Consider the following 20,891-nt stretch of genomic DNA (forward strand, 5'->3'; position numbering starts at 1 on the left):
CTCTGCTATCTATCCCTTTTATTAGGAAAGCAAAAACCTTTCCAGAAGACTTGGCAAAGTTTCACTGACCAGAATTAGGTCACATGGTCACCTGCAAGGATTAAAAGACTCCGAGAAAGCAAAAATCTAGCCAAGAGGAAGGAGATTGCCTGAAAACAATTCCCTACCTTAGTAGTAAGGTTTTAGGTAGCTGGGATTTCAGCATAAGATTTTGGCAAACTTAGAATTCTGGTTTATCCAGTGATTTATCATTTAACTGTAGATCAACAGACATTTTCATGGCTGAGTAGGTAACACTCTGTTTTCTAGGAGGTAAGAGAGTTGAAAGACTATTTTAGAAGAAGAAATATGTTTGCCTTTTTGGTTTACCAGGACTTATAGAAGCTTTAATTCTCTTTCTTTTACTCCCTTTTTTTTTTCTTTTTTATTTCAGTAAACAAATACTCGGTCTTTCCACCCAGATAATAACTCAAAAATACTCGTGGACTTCAAGATCAAACTTTGTTGTTTCTGTTTAAATGTATCTATGAGTTCAGTGGTAGGCTCAATGGCACGCAAAGCTGAAATAACCGGAAGGAGGACCACGAAGCCAGTCCCGCCTTGTGCGGGAAGGGGTTTGTGCAGGAGTGATTAGCAGCTGCCCTCTTTTGCCCTCAGGCCTGATGGCCAGGCCCAGGCACCTCCTCGTAAAGGAAAACTTTCTTGACCTTCATGATTCAGCTGAAGATAGCTTAAGGGCTTACAGATCAGTACAGTGGTCTAACCATCAAAACCCGTGATAAAATGAATTAGAAAAAGAGTACATTTGATGTGATAGTGACCTTAGACTCAGGGATAAGAGAAGTTATTATAATAACTTCAAACACCTCTGGAATAATTAAGCCTGAATTAGTGAAATGAATGACCAAATAGTTACTTTTGTGAAGAGGCAATTAAAAAATACCAATAACAAAAGTCTGAAGATGCACAGTGGTGATGGCTGCACAGTAGAATGCCACTGAACTATACATTTAACACTCGTTAAAATGATAAATTTGTTATATATATTGTACCGTGATAAAAAAAAAAAATCTCCTGAGTGTAGTCTTGTTGAGAGACCTGCTCTAATGAATAGACAGAAAATTTGTAAAGAGGAAAACGCGCCATTGCACATTCCCTTCACCACATGCCTAGTGCACATCTTGATCACAGAATTCCTGGAGCTTTGGGCCTCTATACCCAATGGCATTCTCTCTGCTGTTCCCATCTTGCAAGCCCATCAGGTGCACCATGTCTCAAACTAAATTCCATGTCTTCAGGCCATCTGGGCATACCTCCTCCTATCTTCCCTGTCTTAGTTAAGGACTCTAACTAGCGCTCAATGGCTCAAGCCTGAGCCCTGGATTCCATTCTGGAATCCTACTTTTCCTTTATTCTCCATACCAAATCACCACTTTGGGTTAATTCTGTCTCCTCAGTGTTGCTCTAATCTGTCCATTTTTTCTTCCCCTCGACAGTTGCCACTGTGAGGCAAATAAAGAATCAGGAACTCTCATCTCATAATAAGCACCTGGCATCCATTCGCCATCCACTTAATCCTAAATGCCTGAAAATATTTCAAGGTGTTAAGAAGTAATTAAAATTTTTATTGTGGTAAGAACACAGCATGAAATTTACCCTCTTAAAAGACTGTTAAGGTCACAATACAGTACTGTTATCTATAGGCACAATGTTGTACAACAGATCTCTAGAACTTACTCATCTTGCCTAACTGAAACTTTATTCTTGTTTATTAGAAACCATTCTTTTTCTTTTAGATTTTATTTATTTATTTTGAGAGAGAGAGAGAGAGAGCGCGCGCGTGAGCGTGTGAGAGCAAGCACACAAGCGGGGGAGGGGCAGAGAGAAGGAGACACAGAATCCCAAGCAGGCTCTGTGCCATCAGCACAGAACCCGATGCAGGGCTTGAACTCATGAACAGTGAGATCATGATCTAAGCTGAGATCAAGAGTTGGAAGCTTAACTTACTGAGCCACCCAGGTGCCCCTACAAATCATTTTCTTAATCAAGGTGGATTACCTATTTTCCTTCTTGGATATATTATCTATTAACTTGGCCAACTGCTTTTACAAAGGCTCTCAGTCATAATTTTTGCCAGGTAGAAATGAGTGACACCTGAACAGGATTTCTACACATGCTTAAAACTTCTTACTCTTCCACAAACATTCATTCCCCCCCCCCCACATATAGCTTACTAATATTAATATGGTAAGTGTCATGTCCTCAAAGCATGTTGCAGAAGATGGCTTTCTTTCATCAGCAAGTGAGTGGTCCAAGTGGGCAAGGTTATGTCAGTTTTATTAATTCATTCATCAGTCTTACTGGACATATGTATGTATCAGGCATTGGTGGGTAGAGACATGGGACAAAGTCCCTACCCGCAAGGAATGTACAGCCTGGTAGTAGAGACAGATTTGAAACACAAATGGTTCATGCAGTAAAGGGATAAAAATCAAGCAGCGTGGCTTGGAGTCATCGAGGAGGGACATTCCTTGGAGTTTGGGAAAGGTTCCCAGAGTGAGAAAGATGTCTAGAGTTGAGATCAGTGCTGACTCCACATCAAGCCCTTTTTCCATCTCAACTAAGAATGTAGTCAGTGTCGCAGGCACTGGATTTTGAAAACCTCATTATTTTAATCTGTGTTTCCCTGGCTACAAGTCAGGTTGAACATCTTTCATGGCTATTGACCATTGTGTATTTCTCTTCTGTATATTGTCTATTCTTGCCATTTGTGGAAAATCTCAGTGTTGAAGATAGACCCTCTGAGGCCGGTAGGGAACTTGTCTGATGCTCTTTGAAGGATTAATTTCCTAAATCCCACACACATCTCTTGACAAAAATAAGGATCAGGATGTTTTCCTAAAAGCCCCCTTGCTTCCTGCCAATCTCTGCCTTCTCTCTTCGCTGAATCGGGTTTCCTCTTCTAGCCTGGTGGTGGATGAGGAAGGTCGGCAGGACGTGATGGAATCTGTATGTGCAGATGCTGTTGTCGTCTTTAATGGCATAGTTTTGTTTTCTTTTTCCTGTCAAAACTAGGGGAGAAATACTACACAGATGGACAGAGTTATGTGTAGGCTTACAAATGTGAGCACATCTGATAAAACAGAAGCATTTGAGTGTGCAGATCTTAAAAGAATGAGGTCCAATTTCATATGTGGTTTGAGAAATGTCTATAGATAAACCACTACATGGATTTGAGAATGACCCTCATTCAAGTCATGGACAATGCATTACCTTCAACCTTAGATATCAGTGTTTTGTTTCAAGTAACCCCGAGGACTCAACCTTCATATTTTGCCTGATAGCAGTCAGAACAACTTTGCAATGTGCCTTGTGTTCTAACCTTTTGGTGGCTAGAGGACAGACTCAGAGCTGCTGAGATGTAGGGGAAAGGGACGCCCAGAACTTGGAGCCCCAGGTACCTGGGTGGGACTGTTGGCTCTGCTAGTTAGCTGTGTTTTGTCAAACAGTTCTCTTCACCCACCTTGGCCTTGGGTTTCTTGTATGCAAAGTGGGGAAAATGCTTCCTAGTTCCCTTAGGTATTACAAGGATCAAATAATATTGTGATACCAGATGTTAGTACGTGTTGTATGCATTTTTTTCTACTTTCTCTTCTTTACCTAACTGTAGTTGGTACCTCATACTTGTACACTGCTTGATTATATAGGCAATGGTTCTCAAAGCATGGTCCCCTGGCCAGCGGCATCAGCATCACTTGGAAACAAATTAGAGACGCAAATTCCCAGAACTACTAAATCAGAAACTGGGTGGGGCTCAGCAATGTTTTACCTCCAGATGATTCTAATGCTCACTGAAGTTTGAAAACCACTGAAATAGAGTTTCCTTCCTGCTGTGGTCTATATAGCATGAGATTTGGTGAGAAGAAAAAAAAATTGTGTGTGTTTTCATGATATAAAAGCTATTTAAAGTCCCGGGAGGTGACTTTCATCTCATGTCAGGTTTTCCTTAAAATAGTGAGTGAAATATGTTTCAAACAGGAGAATTTTTTCCTGTTTTTCTATTGAAGAAAAGCACCCAAGTTCAGCTGAATGCAGGATTTGAGAGAAGCTATCAAGATGTATACCCTGAACTGAGCAGATAACTTCTTATCCTCTTTCTTTATAAATATTAATGAACTTATACACTAATGGATGCTACTGGAAGATCTGACATTATGATATTTTGCTATGCTATTTCTGATTAAATGTATTTTAATTTCATTGAAAGACAGAGCCATTTGCCTACGTTCATAATCATAGTGATTAAACATAATAGCTAGGTCCATTAACACATTTCTGCATATCAGTGAACATCTTGATGCTCTACCTGTATCAGGAAGTTTGTTCCTACAACCAAGAGTATAATCATTGTGGCAAATCTGTGTCAGGCTCATTTCTCGTACACTTTAATTGTATCTTCTTATTGTACAGTTTTTGTGAGTAACAGACATTAATGAACAGTTGTACCTAGTATGAGTGTTCCGTATTCAAGCATGCCTAAGCTTCTAATGAGAAATGCATCAACGCTCACTAGTGTATCTTCTGATCAGTAAGAGCCCGGATTTTTATTGTCTGTCCTTTGCTTTTGAGAAAGAACTCCTTTAACTATTTGAGGTCCAACTGATTCTATATGCAGAATGCATTCCTTAGTGCAGGAGGATCTGATGCTTAATGAACAAAGAATTCCATTTCAATGAATTTAAATAAACACCAGTTAAGTACTATTAAAAATATTCAAGAAAACAATTTAGGCGATGTAAACAAACTTTATTTAACACTTCAAAAAGTGAACAGTCTCCCTCTGGAGAACTGCAAAATAGGGTAGAAGTCAGGATGCTTTTATAGGTTAAAATATAAAGAACAGGAATGAGGAAAAATAGAAAGTATCTGATTGGTTGGGGCCACAACACTCAACCTTGTTTGGCGTGAGCAGACCCAGAGTTGGCTTGGGGTGTGGGGATTGGCCGACTGGATATATTGTGTTTCTGGTCAAATGGAACATTTACAGCGATTCAAAAGTTATTGAAGTTCTGGTTTGTTGACATAGCACCCTAGGCAAAGGAGGCTCCATCTTGGGCTTAGAATGTTCTTCCTTTCTTTTCCTTCCTTCCTTCCTTCCTTCCTTCCTTCCTTCCCTCCCTCCCTCTCTCTATCTCTATCTCTATCTCTCTGTCTCTCTCTCTCTCTTTCTCTCTTTCAAGTTCTGATTTGTTGACATAGCACTCCAGGCAAAGGAGGCTCTATTGTGGGCTTAGAATGTGTGCTTTTCTTTTTCTTTTTTCCTTTTCCTTTATTTCTCTTTTTTAGAGAGAGAGGGCACAAGTGAGTAAGGGGCAGAGAGACACAGACAGGGTGGGGGAGAGAGAGAGAAAAGCAGGGCTCACTTGGGGCTTGTGTTTTTCCCCAAAGCGGGGCATGAGCTCACCCGAAGCAGGGCTCACCTGAGACGGGACATGAGCTCACCTGATGTGGGACTCAAACTCACCAACTGCGAGATCATGACCTGAGCTGAAGTCAGATGCTTAACGACTGAGCCACCCAGGCACCTGAAAGTTATTTCAACAGTAACATAACAAATGTTTGATGAAAGAATAAGTAAAAATTGCTGGTAACGTTGAGACTATTAAATGTAATAGTTACCTACTAGATGTCGAGAGTCTACCGCATGTTGGGGAGTTGACTGAAGTTCTCTACTTTGATAAAAACACTAAGAGGCAGGTATTATTCCCATTTTACAGACACGAAAACTCTCCTCACAGTGTACCAAAATGGACATGTGCTGTTTGGTGCTGGCACAGCCAATGAACAGGGGGACAACTCATAAGGAAGTGTGTAGCTGGTTCCATAAACTGGCATCTGAGAAAGTGGCATGGCTGAATTGAAGCCTTTTTATGCTTCTCTATTTGAACTAATATCCTCAATTCAGTTGACATGTTTGTCAAAGTGCACCAGCAAACTGTGTATGTCTAAGCATGCTGCTGGTCTGGGGAGACTGACAAAGAACCATGATTCAGTGCAATGGAGAGCTCAGGTTTTGCAGGGCATGGAGGGGTCAGGCAGTGTAGTGAACACGTAGGCCACATTAAAATTCCTGAAAACTTGTCTTTAAAAAAAAAAACAACAAAAGGTGGGGGGTGCCTTGCTGACTTTAGTTGGTAGAGCATGTGACTCTTGATCTCAGGGTTATAAGTTCGAGCCTCACATTGGGTGTAGAGATTACTTAAAATCTTTAAAAAAGTTAAAAATTAAGTAAAACTCCTGAAAGAGCAGGGTAGCAAGTAGGTTTACAGTGCTTCCTTTATAATTTACTCAGGTAGTCTTTAGAATGTCAACACAAATACAGGTAAATTGTTGATAGCTGGAGTGAGCCAATGGAAACGAAACTCAAAAATACAGTGTAGGGTCTTCTCTTTTGTGAAGGAAAATATAGATCTGATTATTAGAAAAAATGGGTTCTTTCTATACACAAAAATCCGAATGGAAGAAAACCAAATTGTAAAGTACGTAAATACTGGGAAATGACGTGGACAGTGAGAAATGAAAAATTATGCTGAGTCCCCCACATTACTTTGTATCATGACAAACAGATGTAGATAGCATCAAACCTTATTTTGGGCACAGATGCACTGCATTCTTTGCGGCTTTCTTGTGTTCAGATTACTTCCCAAATTCTTGCTTGGTCTCAGTGGACTGAGGAGTAAGAAACAGATTGAAGGGACACTTGTCTATCCTTTTAAATGTTCCATAGATTTGAATGTTTCTAACCTTTGCTTTTCTTTGGCCCAATTATCTGATGTAAAACTGTTTTCAAAATGCTAGGTCTAGCCCTTAAGGGATGGAGTCCACCACACCTGTTGGCTCTACAACAATGCTATGTGTGAGCATCTTTTTGGCTTTTATCAATCTCAGCAGCAGTTACGTGATTCCAGGTACTGGCTCCCGTGGTCAGAAGCTGTTGTTAGAACATGCCCAGAACTGGAGAATTTTAGATGATCTTTGGCTTTTCACCTTTGCTTCTACTTTGACTGCATGGAACTATGATATTTATCTATCAGATTCTTTTCTTCCAAATATGTGCCATCAATGGCAGGAATGTGACTTACATTCCTGAAATCAAAGACCTCTGTTGCTTTCCTTTGAACAAATATCATAATTCCATCAAATGCTCGATACAGTTCTTGATGTTTCATGAATGAGTTTGCTTGGGGCAAGGATGGGAATAAGAAAAGACTTGTACATCAATACTGTCATATCTTTTGCTGAGTCTATCTCTCCCTCCACATCTTCTCTCCAAAATTCTCGGCAAAGATTGATACACTATCATAGTAAGCGAACTGCTTTACCAATCACTAGCCGAACAAAGGTTAGGCCCTCACTCTTGTGTTAATTCTAATACTTGACCTAAATCAGATTTGGGATTCAAGAGAATACTGAAGAAACTATATGGAACACTGCGATGAAGTATCAAAAGACCATTACAGTATCTGTCTAAATCTTTTAAGTCTTTTAGGCACAATGTGCAATTTCTAGGTTAATTCTTGAGATCAAGTTCAAGCACACACACATACACAGAATTCATTTATGACATGTTTCTTACTCCAAAATACCATTTAAATGTGAAACTTTAGTTAATATTTAATATTTTCTGAGGCTCAAAAATATCATAAATACCTGACTAAAAGTCATGAAACAGTAGAGTATAAATTATTCAGAACTTTTAGTAAACTTTACTATAGTTAAATCGACCAAGTGTCCTTAAGGAACTTACGAAAATGGCTTCATTCAACCCATACTGTTACTTTCAATTTCATCATATTTTCTACTTTTTTATGGTTGATGAGGATGACAGTGTGGAGTAATGATAACCAACATATGAAATGAAATAGCACATTGAGAGTCAGATCTGAGACTAATATAATTTTTTTAACATTTTGGCAGGTAGCCTCAGGCAAGTCATTAACTGGAGAATTCTTTCCTAGGGATCTCATAAGAATCTAACGAGTCATTGACGTGAAAATTCTTTGTAAAGCCAATGTCTCACATCATACTGTACAGAAAATGGCATTTTAGTGTAGAGAAGGAACTCTGTTAAGTGTTCACCACTGAGGAAAGAACATAATCTGACCTGTGGCATAACCTTTAAAAAGGGGCCTTTATAGTGGGATCTATTTTTTTTTTTAAACTTTTAATGTTTATTTTTGAGAGTGCAGAAGAGAGCGAGCGAGCATGGGAGGGGCAGAGACAGAGAGACACAGAATCTGAAGCAGGCTCCAGGCTCTGAGCTATCAGCACAGAGACCAATGTGGGGTTCAAACTCACAGATCGCGAGATCATGACCTATGCCAAAGTTGGATGTTCAACCGACTGAGCCACCCAGTCGCCCCTCACTGTATTTTTTTTAATGCGTTTGAGACACTTAGAGAAATTAAAATTTTTTTCCTAGTTCCTCCAATTGGTAAAAGCTAACACAACAGTTATTATGCGCCAGGCACTGTACTAAGCACTTAACATGAATGAGCTCATTTCTCCTTCACAACCACGTTGCGAAGTGTGTGCTAAGTGCTACGGTTATGCCCATTTTACAAATGAGGAAACCAGGGTCTGGGCTTGAGAAAAATCCACAATTAATCATGACCGTAGCCAGAATTCTATCCATATCCATTCATTCAGCAGTAGTCATTTTATTCTATATGTTTTGTTATTTGCTCCTACTCCCATAAATGAGACTCCTATAGAGGCTAGTACAGAACACTGAAGTACTTTTCAGTACTTTTGGGGTAAGAAGGAAATGCTGGACCACAAACCTGGGATCACGAAACTCAGCCTGGTGAACTGCTGGGTTCCTGTATTGGCGAAATATGCCACGTGTACAGCCACATAGTAAGTTGGAAAGAGGAGGCTACACAAGTTTCCGAAGCATGGGAGGAGGGCCGCGAGTTGCACTGAGCGTATGCCTGGGGAGCCTGCTTACCATAGCTCCCGAAATAGCTATTGCATTAAAAGGGCATGTAGAATATTTTCCAGATTTCCCAACCACAAAGACTTCACCCCAGCTTTGGCTTCGGCCATCAAAACTTGTGGTTTGGACATGAAACTGGAATCAATACTCTTTCTTGCACCCTGTACCTTTGCCGCCTGCTCCAAAACAGTGTGTTCTGTGTTCCATTCTTTTAGGATTTACTAGGAGATTAATCATTTAAGTTGATAAATCTGTTACAACTTAAGAGGCGATAACTTTATGCATTATTTATGTTGGGGTCTCCAATACCTTAGCCTTCAACAGGAGTGACTAATTTGGGAATTTAAGAGCACCACAGCAGCTCCCTGGGAAGCCGTTCTGGAGGTGGTCCTTTTATTATATACCTCATTGGCAGCTCGCGGTGCGTCAAGGCTGCCTAGACCAGCATCGGACGGCCTCAAAGGGAGCCCGGGGGCTGGAAATTCTAGTGGCAGTAAGCTTATTCAACTGCACAGTGTGCTTAAGCTTCCAGAAATGTGTCTAAACAGGGGCCACAGCGAAATATTAATTTATTTGGGGCACAATGATCCAAAAACTTTAATTAATTGAAAAGTACCCAAGCAGGAGGGAGATTTACTCCAACTCTGGGTTTTCCTTAAAAACAGGAGCAGACATAAAACCCCGGATAAGGCCCTAATACAAATAATGAAGGCACTCAGCAGAAAAACGAATCTTATTTTACAAAATTATCTGAAACGCCCGGGAAGAAAAATATCACGGTATGAGTACCTCCTAACCATGTGGCTTCTCTGAGCATTTTACACCCCATTTCTATTGTTAATTTTTCAGATCTTTCTTTTAATACAACCACCATCAAAAAATTCCACATAATTTACTCACAAAGGAAACACACCTGCAACTTTATTAATAACCAACTTTTTTTTTTATTAGAGCAGATACAGTTGTGAAAACTGTACATTATACATTTTGGTTTCAAGGATTATAAATAAAGGAACTCACAGGTAGGGAGTTCTTTTTCACAGCAAGAAACTTTAAATAAACAAGGTCATGTTTTATTAAGTACATTGGCAGACTTCATGTGCTGTCCAAAATGTAGAGTACAGTATAACAACCCATTAGAAAGAGCCTTTCATGTAAAATACAGCTGTGCACATTTTAGAAAAATACCAACAATTTGAGCTTTGTTTTTAAAAAAGCTTATAAATCATACACATATTTATAAATGGAACATGCTGACTTTATAAACATATCCTTTAGTTATCTGTTACCCATTATTTCCAAAGCATTACACGTTTTAAATAAACACTTAATAAGATTAAATATTTTGTTTTATTTTTTAAAAAAAATCCGCTTTCCCAGCATCAAGAGCTATGGGGTTAGGAAGGCGCAGTGAGAGTACGGAGACTGACAGGAGCTGAAACGTTTCTTGGCTAAAAAAACGTACTTCCTAAATTTAAAAGTCAAAGCAAAATGTAAAAAATAAATAAATATACAAGTTGTAATTTTCATTTGCTCTCTTTCTGCTTTCTTCTTTATTCCATATCGGTCACACCCAGGATTCTCAATATATTGCACTTCTGCAAGAAACACCACTGGGTTACTGCCCTGCAGGGGACAAAGCATTCAGTCCACACCTGTGCTAACCTGTGAATTGTCTCTTCTGCATTGAAAAGGTAGCAAACAAGGTAACAAGAATCTGATTAAACCATGCAGACTGTGAAAAATATTTAGGAATAGCTAGCTCCTTCTCCATGATGTAATGTCTTACAGAGATTTAAGATACCTTTCCTCCCCTGATTTCTTTTTAAATAATTATTTTTATAAAGACCACGTAGTGTCTCTAAGTAAGCATGCGTTTGAGTAATAAAGGATAAATTATAAAACAGCAAAAAAAAAAAATCAGATTATGTCAGAATAACAAAGGACTGCAAAAGACAAATATTTAAATAAAAACGTCTAAACCTTTAAAATGTGAAATAAAATTACGAAAGGACTTTGAAGGACACGAAAGGCATAAAATCGAGAAGCAGAGGTTTAACAAAGCTTTATGCTCTACCTGAATGTATTCAACAAAAATTTAAGTTGGAGGAAAAAAAAAAAGATTAGAGCAGTTATTAATAGCATCTTGCTTAACTTTCATGGGAATTAACATAGTCACTGACAAGATTTTATTTGGTTGTAAAGTACGTCAGCAATGAAACTGAATCCTTTAAACACCGATTACTGCAATCCATGCAACACTTTGACTATACTTCTTAGAATTCTGTTGTCTTTCAGCTTTTAAAATTTAGCACCTCCTAAGTGCATAAATAATTCATCTCGGTAATGTTAAAAATATTTCAATTTTTTTCTTAGGAAGGTATAATGCCTTCACATTGCTAAATTTTAAACAGCCTGTTACAGGTTTTGGAAGACTGCATGACATGAAAACAATGATGTATTGCTATCGAAATGAACACATCTTCTCTAGAATTGTGTCGTTTCTCTTCCTTGAGATGCAACAAGTGTGTTTCATCCAGCCGGGACCACACGTTGTAGAGGACTATACATCCTACTTCAATAAACGGCAAAAATGAACATAGTCGTGCACAAGCCAACGAAACGTTCTCTCCCAGAACATTCCAGGAGATGTTAAAGCAGCAGGTCACAGCATAAGACTGGTGAGTGATGCTGCTACCTATTTCTTCCAATGAGACAGGAGTGAGCATTGGAACCGTGGCCACAGCAACACAATCCTCCGACCGCATTCCTCGGGCAGTCGCTCGTTTCCCCAGCTCCCTACTAAAAACGTCCGATGGCAAAATAGTAAGGCAGCTGTTGACTTCCATCAAGAAAAAAAAAAAAATGCAGCTCCATACATTTCCAGTTTAGTCACACTCTGCTAGGACAGATGGAGTAGCCAATGCCAAGAACTTCGCCGGATGGGGCTGCTTCAGCAGATTTTAAAAAAGAATGATTATTAAGTTTTGCTCTCCAACACGGCTGCTTGCTTCAGCTCCCAGAGGACCCCAAAGCCACAAAGCATTCCCAGGGGAACATGAACAGGTCCTCTGGCTGAATTTTCCAAGTGTCATCTCTTTCGCGATCCCATCCTAATTCCAAGCCTCCTTCCCTGAGTCTGACTGGGGTGTGCCATTTAAAGGGCTGATGACGCCACGGCAGGGAAGTGTGGGCTAACACCGCTAGTTGTCATGACTTCACTGAGGGGTCAAAACAGTTATATCATTAAGTAACTATGTTGAATCACATTCAGGCACAGCCAAAATGAAAGTGAAGGACAATATGCAGTTGTTAAAAAAAAAAAAAAAAAAATTGAATATGGGAAAAGAACGTTAGAAACGGATTTTTATGTAGAAATTAAGGCTATTCTTACCTTTCCTAATTCCAATCAAGTTAGAAAGTGAACAAAAAGAATGGCCAACCCGATATTCAACAGCATGACAAGGACAATCATGACTGAATTAGGGCCCTGGAAATGAACAGAACAAAACAAGGCATAACATTTCCATGTTAACATCAATATGTAAACTAGCTCATAAAATCGATTACCGAAAATACAAAAAAACTCAACCCCGTTGCAGTAAATATGGCATGAACAAATGACAACAGCTCCAAAAAGTATAAACTAAAAATAGCAAAGCCGTATTTAGATGGAGCCATCTCTGCACTTTCACTATGAAATGACTCCAGTCTTGATTTAATCTAAGAAAATGACTTACAAATAATCTCAACATTCACCTCAAAACATTTGACAACAGTCTGGGTGAGAGAGAGTTTGCCACACTGGGGTCAGGAACTAATGGAAAGTGGGCATGACTTTTTGTTAAGGCATAATTTAGATGAGGAAGAATTGTTTCTTCATGAAGGCAGTTGGAAAGTAAGAATAAGATCTTTAGGATACTGAGGCCTCTCGGGAAAAATTTAGGAAAACTCAAAATGAGGGTCTCTCTTTTTCCTGGTCGTATTTTTCGACACCACCACATCCTTGAAGTAAAAATTGCGAGCGGGAAGTTGAACACTTGAAGAAATTATTTTACAGGTCTAATTCTTTACGTCTTTTCTCACAGCCACAACATTTCAGAAATCAAGTTCTATTTGATGAACTGCAGACTCCTATTTTGATAAATAAGGCTACAACAAATACCAGCTAGCCAAGGTACCCAAACTTTGTTTACTTGTTTAAACAAAAAGCAACCTTATGACCCATCTTTTCAGAGCTGCTCATGCTTGGCCATTTTTATTACAGAGACATGATCTTGGTATTTACTATTAAAATAGAGTCTAATTCTTAAGTAGTATTAAATGTGTTCTAAACTGGCTTTAGGTGGGTGGCATCGGTATTTTAATTCTTATTTCACAGATGAGGAAACAGTTGTGTGATTTTTGGTGGGGGGTGTTAAGAAAGACTGGAACTGTCATTGGTCCACTGCTCATGTCACAAGGTCTAGAGCTTGGGTCATACACCCTTCTAGGAGGTTTCCTCCCCAGATGGGCCCACAACCTCAGAGGCAGAGGTCAGAGTGTCCTGGTCGTTGTCTGTCCTGACACTTCATACTTTGTCACTTCTTGTTAAATTCTGTCTTTGTCCTAGACTGAGTTCCACAGTGGCCCTGCACTGATCACCACTGTGTGCCCATGCATACGGATTGTCCAATTCATTCAGGTTTCCATTATGGACACCTACTATCATCTGGTACTTTTCCAGGTACTGTGGGTGTGGTAGTTGACCTTATGAATTCATCATCTTAAATGATGAACAGGGTGATTAGTAAAGTCAGGGTGGTTGAGAAAAGGAAGTAAACACGGGTTGAGATAGGGAGTATTAGGAAGAAGAAAAACCCCAAGTAAATGGGAGGAAAAAGCAACATTTACTGCATATCTTTATATACCAGGCAGTGGGCTAAGCATTTCTGGGTAGGTTATTTCTTCTTCACAGGTGATTAGGAGTTCCATTTCACAGAGCTCTGAGAGGGTAAGTTTCTTGCCTGAGGTTACTCATCCAGTTTAAACAAATTACAGAACTAAAATTAAACTTTGTCTACTTCAGAGCCCCTTTTTTCCCCCACATCCCTATTATGGCCACAGGACTTAGTTTAAAAATAATTAATTTCTAATCAAGTTCTTAAAAATGGCATTTTCATCTATACCCTATGATTTCATGGTAGCAGAAAAAAAACATCAAATCTTGATAGAATACAACTATTCTAGAAGAACAGTTGGTCCTAAGTTACTAGAAGGGTCCTAATCTATGTAACTCATCAATAATGATTAACCTAAAATGTATAATGTAAGAAACATTTATACCTCAGAAAATAATTGAAATAATCTTTTAACATTGTAACTCAGCATGGAACTTAAGGAAATGCTATTACTATCACAAACTTTGATTAGATTTTGCTCAGGAGTATGTTAAGGAGTTTGGATTCACTTAACTCTTCTGACTCAGGGGATTTAATTTATAATTCCCAAAGACCATGATATGAAAGGCAAGGAAAAGTATATGGGGTCAGAACAACATAATGTAGAGTTCAGTGTTTTATAGTGGACCGAGGAAAAGCAGACTAACAGAGAAAGTGCCTTTGGTGAATCTAACTTCAAAAGTTTAAGGTGAGTCTGGACTTTTTACTTCCCATTTCATAAATCCGTACAAGTTCCCTGAATTTATCTTTTTGAATTGGTTAGCATTTTTGGATGGATACGTATGTATATATTGAACACCTACATATATTTATTTATCCAACTAGGACAACTCCATTTATGAAGCCATTTTTAAAGATGACCCGGTAAAGATGAGGGTGAGCCAGGCATAAAAAGTTCAAACAGCAACCAGGTGGAAAATAAATTCTGGGATGCTATGTTTAATAGGTAGATATTGCGACGTGACCTCTGTGTTCTTCAGATACCTAGGCTGGGCACGGGGTGGAAAGCTTTAAGGTGAAGTCTCATAAACATGACTGTGGTAGCCAGTTGTAGCTTAAAATAGCCAAATGAAAAAAAAAAATCAGTCTTGCTTTTCAAGACTGACTGAAACAGGTGGAATAAAAGAAGCTGTAGCCGGCAAAGTGCAAGTCTTGATTGGAAGAACTTTCAGTCAGTTAGAAAAGAAAGTGTAGGACGGCAAAATGTGGAAAGAAGTTCTAGCTCAAGAAATTTACCGTTTTTCCTTCAAAAGACTATTCCTCTTTTAAAACTGTGAGGAATAGTCTGGTGAGCTACTACAGTTTATGTTAAATCTAAAACTTCTCTAAAAACGTGGAAAGCACATAATTTAGTATTAATAGCCAAGTTTTTACATATTTACTGTTTTTAGGGTTTCAGGGTGTGTGTAACTTCAAGGGATGCCTTAAAGTTTTATAACAATTGAAAAGCAAGATTAGGTAAATTTCAAAATAGACTTGGAAGAGAGTAAAGGGTAAGAAAAAGTGCAGGTAGTTCTCAGAAGGAGTCAAGATTCCTGCTTAGGAGAGCCCTTGCTGGTCTGTTTGATAAGGCTGTGAAGATGTCTCTCGTAGCTCCTACAAGTTGTCAATGTTGCAAAATCCTACAAAAATGTTGGTACCACACAGAACGGTTTCCCTGGGACATTAGTCCATGTGCAACCATGGCCCATAGGAGTCACATGTTTCCTGAGAAGGGATGCTAGAGTAATCCCTTGGCATCACCTCCCTTCTCTTATTTGCTTAGTGTCAGCCTGTGTCCCAGAAGATTTTCTCTATTTCTAGAAGATCAATATCCAGGGTGATCCTGAGAATGGGTCCAAATCTATTGGAATATTTGTGAACTATTTTATGCTTTAGGAACTTCAGTGTTGAAACCGTAATAACCATTGTTTTTTGAGCACCTATCCAGGTGTTAGGCACTGTGCTAAGAACTGTGGAAGGAAGCACTAACTCAGTTGATCTCCTCAACAACACTATGATACCAGTGGAGATGAGCAACTCACAGAACAGGTAGGAAACCTGCCCCAGGGCCCATGGCTGAGAAGCAACACAACTGGGATTTGAACTTAGAGAAAATCTGGCACCAGAGTCCACACCCTTAGCCACCAGCCTATACTGTCTCAGTCAATAGGCTGGTGACTAAAAGTCCAGATTCCAGTGTATCCAACCAGCCTAAAAATGGCGATTCTGACTCAAACCAGATCTCTCAGCTGCCCACCGGGAACACCGATTCAGTCTGATTTTTCCGTCCAGTGTGTGCTTTATTGTGAATACTCCTATGAGCTTTCAAGTTATTTGTAAACCTCTAGCTTATACAGTGTCTATGTCAAAATTGTATGCACTATTCCTTTGTTCTAAAGGTGGTTCATTAACTACCTTTATGACGGTTTTATCACTTCTTAACTGTCAGGAAAGCAGTCACCAGGAGTGTGAAAGGCAGCTTTCTGTTATTATCAGGAAAAGAAGGTTAATTGTTAAAATCTTCACAAGGAGGTGCCAAGGCACTCTTGACTTCTGGTTCCTGTCACCCACAGAGGCTGTGGAGTGCTAGGCCTCGTGTACCTTAAGGTGTGGAAGGGACCCTAGAGACCGACCTACCCAGCTGGAGGGTGCCCAGCTACCTCCAAGAATCAGATGGTTCTGCACAGAAGTAAAAAAGATAACTTTTTCTAAAAAGGAGGTGGTGAATTTATCACATACTAGTAACATTTTAAAGAAAGTTTACAAGACACTGTATATGGCCTTGCATTGTTTGAATTTCACCCTTGTAAGTCCGGCAAACCAGCACTAATAGAGTTAGTCTGTTTTGAAAACCATTTATCCCCATGGAGGATGACTCTCAGGAAGTTAACGCAGTTAATCTAATTTATATTTAGATGATTAAAAAGATGAGAACTAGTGTTGTAAATATTAGCAAAATAAACCTAAGAAACATCAAAGGTAAGTTAATAAAAAAGATGAATTTCAATTTTTTAACATTGTTACTGTTTAATTGTAAACAGTTTAACCCTGTTAAACTTAACAGACAAAAGAAAAAAAACATTACAGTGGTATTATATTCTTGTTGCCCAATTTATTAATCTGAACATTTACGGAAAAGTCTCAGAAATTACTAAGTATTGGGTCAGCTGTGGCTTCTTCTCTAAGCTACATTTAACAAGCAACACCTTTGTTCCAAAAAACATGTGACTAGGTCAAAAGATCAGTTGGTCAGCTTCCAGATTTTATAAACTCTATAGAATTTGATAAAGTATGAATTCCTTATATCATTGAACAAATAAATCTCTACATGCTTATCAAATGACATTAGCAATAATATGGTTGAAGAATTAAAAACCTTAAGTGCTCCAGACTGACAATAAAACTAGCATTTACCAGGAAACTGAAATCTCTGACAAGTTAGAAGACCAAGGCAATTTTCTCAAGTAGTTGAAAAGAAAATGTTCTAGTTGCAAAGCCTGGCTAATTGAGTAAAATCCAAACTAAGTATTTAGGGGAATAATTCGCAATAGCTAGAAAAGATTTTTTTTTTAATTTTTTTAATGTTTGTTCATTTTTGAGAGACAGAGCATGAGCAGGGGAGGGGCAGAGGGAGACACAGAATCTAAAGCAGGCTCCAGGCTCCGAGCTGTCAGCACAGAGCCTGATGCAGGGCTCGAACCCACAAACTGCGAGATCATGACCCGAGCTGAAGTTGGACACTCAACCGACTGAGCCACCCAGGCGCCCCAAAGATGTTCTTTTTTCTAAAGATGCTGACTGGAGTAGCTTTTCCTACTCCTTCACTTTTAGTCTGTCTCTTTAGGTCTGAAGTGAGTCTCTTGTACGCATATACATACAGATAGGTCTTGTTTTCCATCCATTCCTTTATGTGTTTCGTGAGGGTCAAAAGCAGGGCTAAGAACCTAGTGAATGGTAGTGGAAAAGCCTCTTCCCAGCTAGGGCTCTGAGAGGTGCTGGCCCTGGTCAGGGTCCCATGACTCCTTTCTTAGCTACAGTTAAGGACTACATGTTTGTGTGTCTCCAAAATTTGTATGTTGAAACCCTACTTCCCAATGTGACGGTATTTGGAGGGGAGCCCTTTGGGAGATGGGCCCTGGGTCATGAGGGTGGGGACCTCACGAGAAGAGACACCACAGAGTATGCTATTTCTCTCTCTCTCAGCCATGTGAGGGTATGTACAGCAAGACGGTCTATGAACCAGGAATTGGGTTCTTGCCAGACATCAAGTCTATGGCACCTTGATCTTGGGACTCCCCAGCCTCCAGAATTACAAGAAAGAAATATTGCTTAAGCCATCTAGTTTATGGCATTTTTGTTACAGCAGCTCAAACTAAGTGACCACAAGACTTACCAAGAAGTGTGGGTAAAGGCTTGCTAACATGTGACACACCAATAGCCCGGCTAGCTGAATGATGTCTAAGGTGGGTGGCTGAGCCAGCAGGGAGGAATTTCTGCTCTGACAGTTCTTTGCTGTCTTAGGCTACAAAGATGCTAAGCTCTACCCTATACAGTCCTATGTTCATTCATCAGAACTTTCGCTAGCCGAGCTGTCATCGAGATGCAAGTTATCCTATGCCACTACCTGAAAAGAACCAAAAGAAAGAAAAAACACATCTTGCACAACTTACCGAATTGGCTGCTTTTTCCAAAGAAGGGCATGAATCGTTGCTTGCTGGATTCTTTGGTATAGCAAGTTCAGACTTCTTAGCTTTTGGCTCAGCTTTGCTTTCTTTGGCAACTGGTTTTGTCACAGATTTAGGGGGACTCCACTTGTTGGGTGATGGCTTGTGCACCAGCGCTGAGGAAGACTGGCTCGATCCTTCATCTTCCTCCATGTCTTCCGGGGGGTGCTGGGGGGCGTTCAGTTTCACGTAGTAGCCGTGATACTGAGAATGCAGCTCCCCGTTACTGGGGTTAGGGATGTGGTGGCGGCCAGAGTACTTGGAAAGGGGCACCATGGCTCCCACCTCCTTCGTGGGAGGCTTTGACATCAAAGGCTTGTTGACAATGGCTGTCACCTGCTCATCAGCCACACTCCGTTTGTCTTGGTTGAGTCTTGCCCCTGAGCTAGGGTTCTGCTTCTTCGTGGGTTTCGGGGAGGAGGGCTGGGGAGAGTGGCTTTGTTTGGGACTTGCTTCAGGAGACCTGGGGGGTGTCGTGCCTTTGCGATAAAAATGAGGAGATTCCTTTGGTGTAGGTGGCTTTTCTGGTACTTTTTCTTCTGGATTTTCTTTAGCATCTACACCTTCCTGAAATCTCTGTTTGATATAATCTGGGCCTGGGGAAAAATTGACAACAGAAGGGAAGGTAATAAAATAAAAGCAAGGCGTTAAGGCTTGTTCCTTAGGGCTATCTATATGCATTTTTTGCTAGTCAGATTAGCCATTCCTCTTGTTTCTTTTCCTTTAAAAATATTGACAAGGCTTGGATTAAGCATGAGCACACTTCATTTCCCAGGGGAAAAGATTATTTGTTGCTGAAAATGTTAACATTTACCATTATTTATACTATTGTGATAGCTATAAAAGTTAAACAGTTTTGACTTCTCTAATAATTGCATCATTCCTGCCTGCTTGCAGAACACCGAGGTGAAATTCAGGTTGATGCAGCACTGGTGATAACACCAGAATTAATCTGCATATTCAAATTATGTGGCATAATTAGAACACAGAGTACATACTCTACTAAACAGACAAGAGTCCGTTTAGTATATTAAAATATTTAAATTATTTAATAAACTGACATTTAATAAAGCGTCTACTGCGTAAGTAAGAATAGAACCCGCAGATGACATTTTTAACGCAACTTCCTCAATGGGTCATTCAAACTTCATGGAGTCTCTTCACAGGGGCTGTCAGCATTAAAGTCATGACAATGCAGTTGTTGTCTTTGACTCTGTAGTCCCAGGATTTTTTTTTCTTTTTCTAAATACTTTAGGTTTGTTTACAACAATCATGTTATCTTTACATATGGAAAAATCTGCCTTTCAAGAAAGTGTTGCTAGTTGGACTTATTATTTATTTATTTTTTTGCTTTCATTTGCATGGAGTATCTTCCTACTCTTTCCTTCATTTTCAGTCTACAGTGAGTCTCTTGTAGGCATATAGATATAAATGGGTCTTGTTTTCCATCCATCCCTTTACTCTGTCTTTTGGAACATTTAGACTATTTAAAGTAATTATTGATAGATATGTACTTATAAAAAGCTGGGATAGCAATACTTACATCAGACAAAACAAAGACTGTAACAAGACACAAAGAAGGGCATGACATAATGATAAAGGGATCAATCCAACAAGAAGATATAACAATTGTAAACATCTATGTACCCATCACTGGAACACCTGAATACATAAAGCAAATATTAACAGATATTTATTTTCTGCCTGGATGATCTACCCAAGTGGGTGTTAGAGTCTCCTACTGTTATTACATTACTGTCATTTTGTCCCTTTATAAGGGAACAGTGTCTTTGAATGATACATTAGACCAGATGGATTTAACAGATTATATACAGAACATACATTCTTTTCAAGTGCACATGGAACATTCTCTAGGCCAGATCACATGTTAGGCTGCAAAACAAATCTCAATAAATTTAAGAAGATTAAAATCCTGACCATAACAGTGTGAAACCAGAAATCAATTATAAGAAAAAAAAAAAAAAAAAAAGGAAAAACCCACAAACATGTGGAGACTAAACAACATGCTGCTAAACAACCAATGGGTCAACAAATAAAGAGGAAATAAAAAAATACACGGAGACAAATGAAAACAAAAACACAGTGATCTAAATCTTTGGGATACAGCAGAAGCACTTCTAAGAGGTAAATTTATAGCAATACAGGTTACCTCAAGAAAGATCTCAATACAGATTAGCAATACAGGTTACAATACCTCAAGAAAGATCTCAATCTAACCTTATACTT

General features: G+C 39.3%; 1 protein-coding gene across 3 annotated transcripts in view; it reads right to left on the reverse strand.

Annotated features, from left to right (window-relative positions):
• Nucleotides 1-9,918: 9,918 nt before the first annotated feature.
• Nucleotides 9,919-20,891, reverse strand: part of JPH1 (junctophilin 1) — an 83,581-nt gene continuing 72,608 nt past the window's right edge. Inside the window, exons 4-6 of one of the 3 annotated variants that reach the window (XM_060610746.3) lie at nt 18,591-19,240; nt 12,393-12,488; nt 9,919-11,949 (exon numbers count right to left, since the gene is read on the reverse strand). In XM_060610746.3, the coding sequence (XP_060466729.3) occupies nt 12,408-12,488; nt 18,591-19,240 (731 nt within the window). In that variant the 3' untranslated portion in view covers nt 9,919-11,949; nt 12,393-12,407. Of the gene's footprint in view, nt 12,220-12,392; nt 12,489-18,590; nt 19,241-20,891 lie in introns of all 3 variants that reach the window. The other 2 variants (XM_060610745.3, XM_060610744.3) reach the window with 2 other exon arrangements.

Source organism: Panthera onca, chromosome F2, assembly GCF_046562875.1.
Source record: "Panthera onca isolate mPanOnc1 chromosome F2, mPanOnc1 haplotype 2, whole genome shotgun sequence".
Classification (NCBI taxonomy): Eukaryota; Metazoa; Chordata; class Mammalia; order Carnivora; family Felidae; genus Panthera; species Panthera onca.